The sequence below is a fragment of the Empidonax traillii genome, unplaced genomic scaffold (genome assembly GCF_003031625.1).
Source record: "Empidonax traillii isolate 1590-97213 ecotype Southwest subspecies unplaced genomic scaffold, ASM303162v1 scaffold1175:size178029, whole genome shotgun sequence".
Classification (NCBI taxonomy): Eukaryota; Metazoa; Chordata; class Aves; order Passeriformes; family Tyrannidae; genus Empidonax; species Empidonax traillii.
In genome coordinates, this window is record NW_020956368.1 from 9,614 (window position 1) to 10,743 (window position 1,130).

General features: G+C 49.8%; 1 protein-coding gene across 1 annotated transcript in view; it reads right to left on the reverse strand.

The window, feature by feature from the left end:
- Nucleotides 1-577, reverse strand: part of LOC114069064 (cytochrome P450 2J2-like) — a 4,788-nt gene extending 4,211 nt beyond the window's left edge. Inside the window, exon 1 of the mRNA XM_027905606.1 lies at nucleotides 409-577. Within this exon, the coding sequence (XP_027761407.1) occupies nucleotides 409-577 (169 nt within the window). The remainder of the gene's footprint in view (nucleotides 1-408) is intronic.
- Nucleotides 578-1,130: the final 553 nt, after the last annotated feature.

The window sequence follows — 1,130 nt, forward strand, 5'->3', positions numbered from 1 at the left end:
TTGCACAAACCTTTCCCAAACCCTCTGACTGATTCCTTCCGGGTTCTGTGTGTCAGAGTGACGTGGGCTGCGAGCAAAGAGCCATCCAGGCTCTGCAGCGGTTCCGAGGCACCGTCATTTTCTGATCCCCACGGGACCAGTGCAAGCAGAACAACCTGCTCTGGCCGTGAGGCTGGCCCTGTCCGAGCCGTCCAGCCATGCCAAAGCAGACATCCATTGTTCTTTTGGGTGTGTAGCCCCTGGTGGAGCCGTTCCCAAAGCCCCTCAGAGCTGGGGCAGGTGCTGAGAAGCCAAAGCACATGCCCAGCTCTGCTGGACGGTGCCCTTTCAGGGTAGATGGCAACAGGCTGTTCTGAATGTCCCCCCTTGGAGCGGCTCTGAGGCAGGGAGGTGTCCATGCACGTGTACCACGTGGAGTTTTGATGCACATGTTGTGTTTTATTGTGAAAGCAGCAGGAGGTTTGCAGAGCAGTTTGACTTTGCACCACTTGTCTCTGCAGTTGTCAGCTGCCACCTTGTGCTCTGAAGGATGTTTTGGGTTCCTTTCCCCCCTTTTGGGGCCATCTGTTGTGGCCATTGGGGTTTTCCAGTGGCAATGACAAGGCACAGAGATGCAGCAGAGCCTCTTGGTTGATGCCATTCATGTGTTCTCCATAACCCTCTCATTGGGAAGTTTGAAAATTAAATCCTGTTTTATTCTGGAAATTAAAGGGGGAAAACCTGATTTTGAGGAGAATCTCTTCATTACAATTCTCATTCATTGCTAAGCCTCTTCAAATAATACGAGTTGTAACCACATGTCAGAGGTCAGACCTACAGCAGCATGATGAAAAAAATGAAGAGAAACAAATGCCTGGTCCTGAGTGGCTTTGATAAGTTCATAGGTGAAGAAAGGCTCTCAGACCTTTTATGTTTTCTCTTTGAGAAAGACAACAACACAGCTTGTGAGCCCGTGACTGCTAAACATTAATTAAAAATGCAATTGGATTCAAGTGATGAGTTGGAACACCAGCTCAGGGACAGAATCCCTGTGTGCCCAGTGTGGCAGGGATGTGCTGTGCAGAGGACTCTCCCCTGTGGCATAAATCTGCCACTGCACAGTGATTGCTTTGTACTGCAGCAAAGTGGTT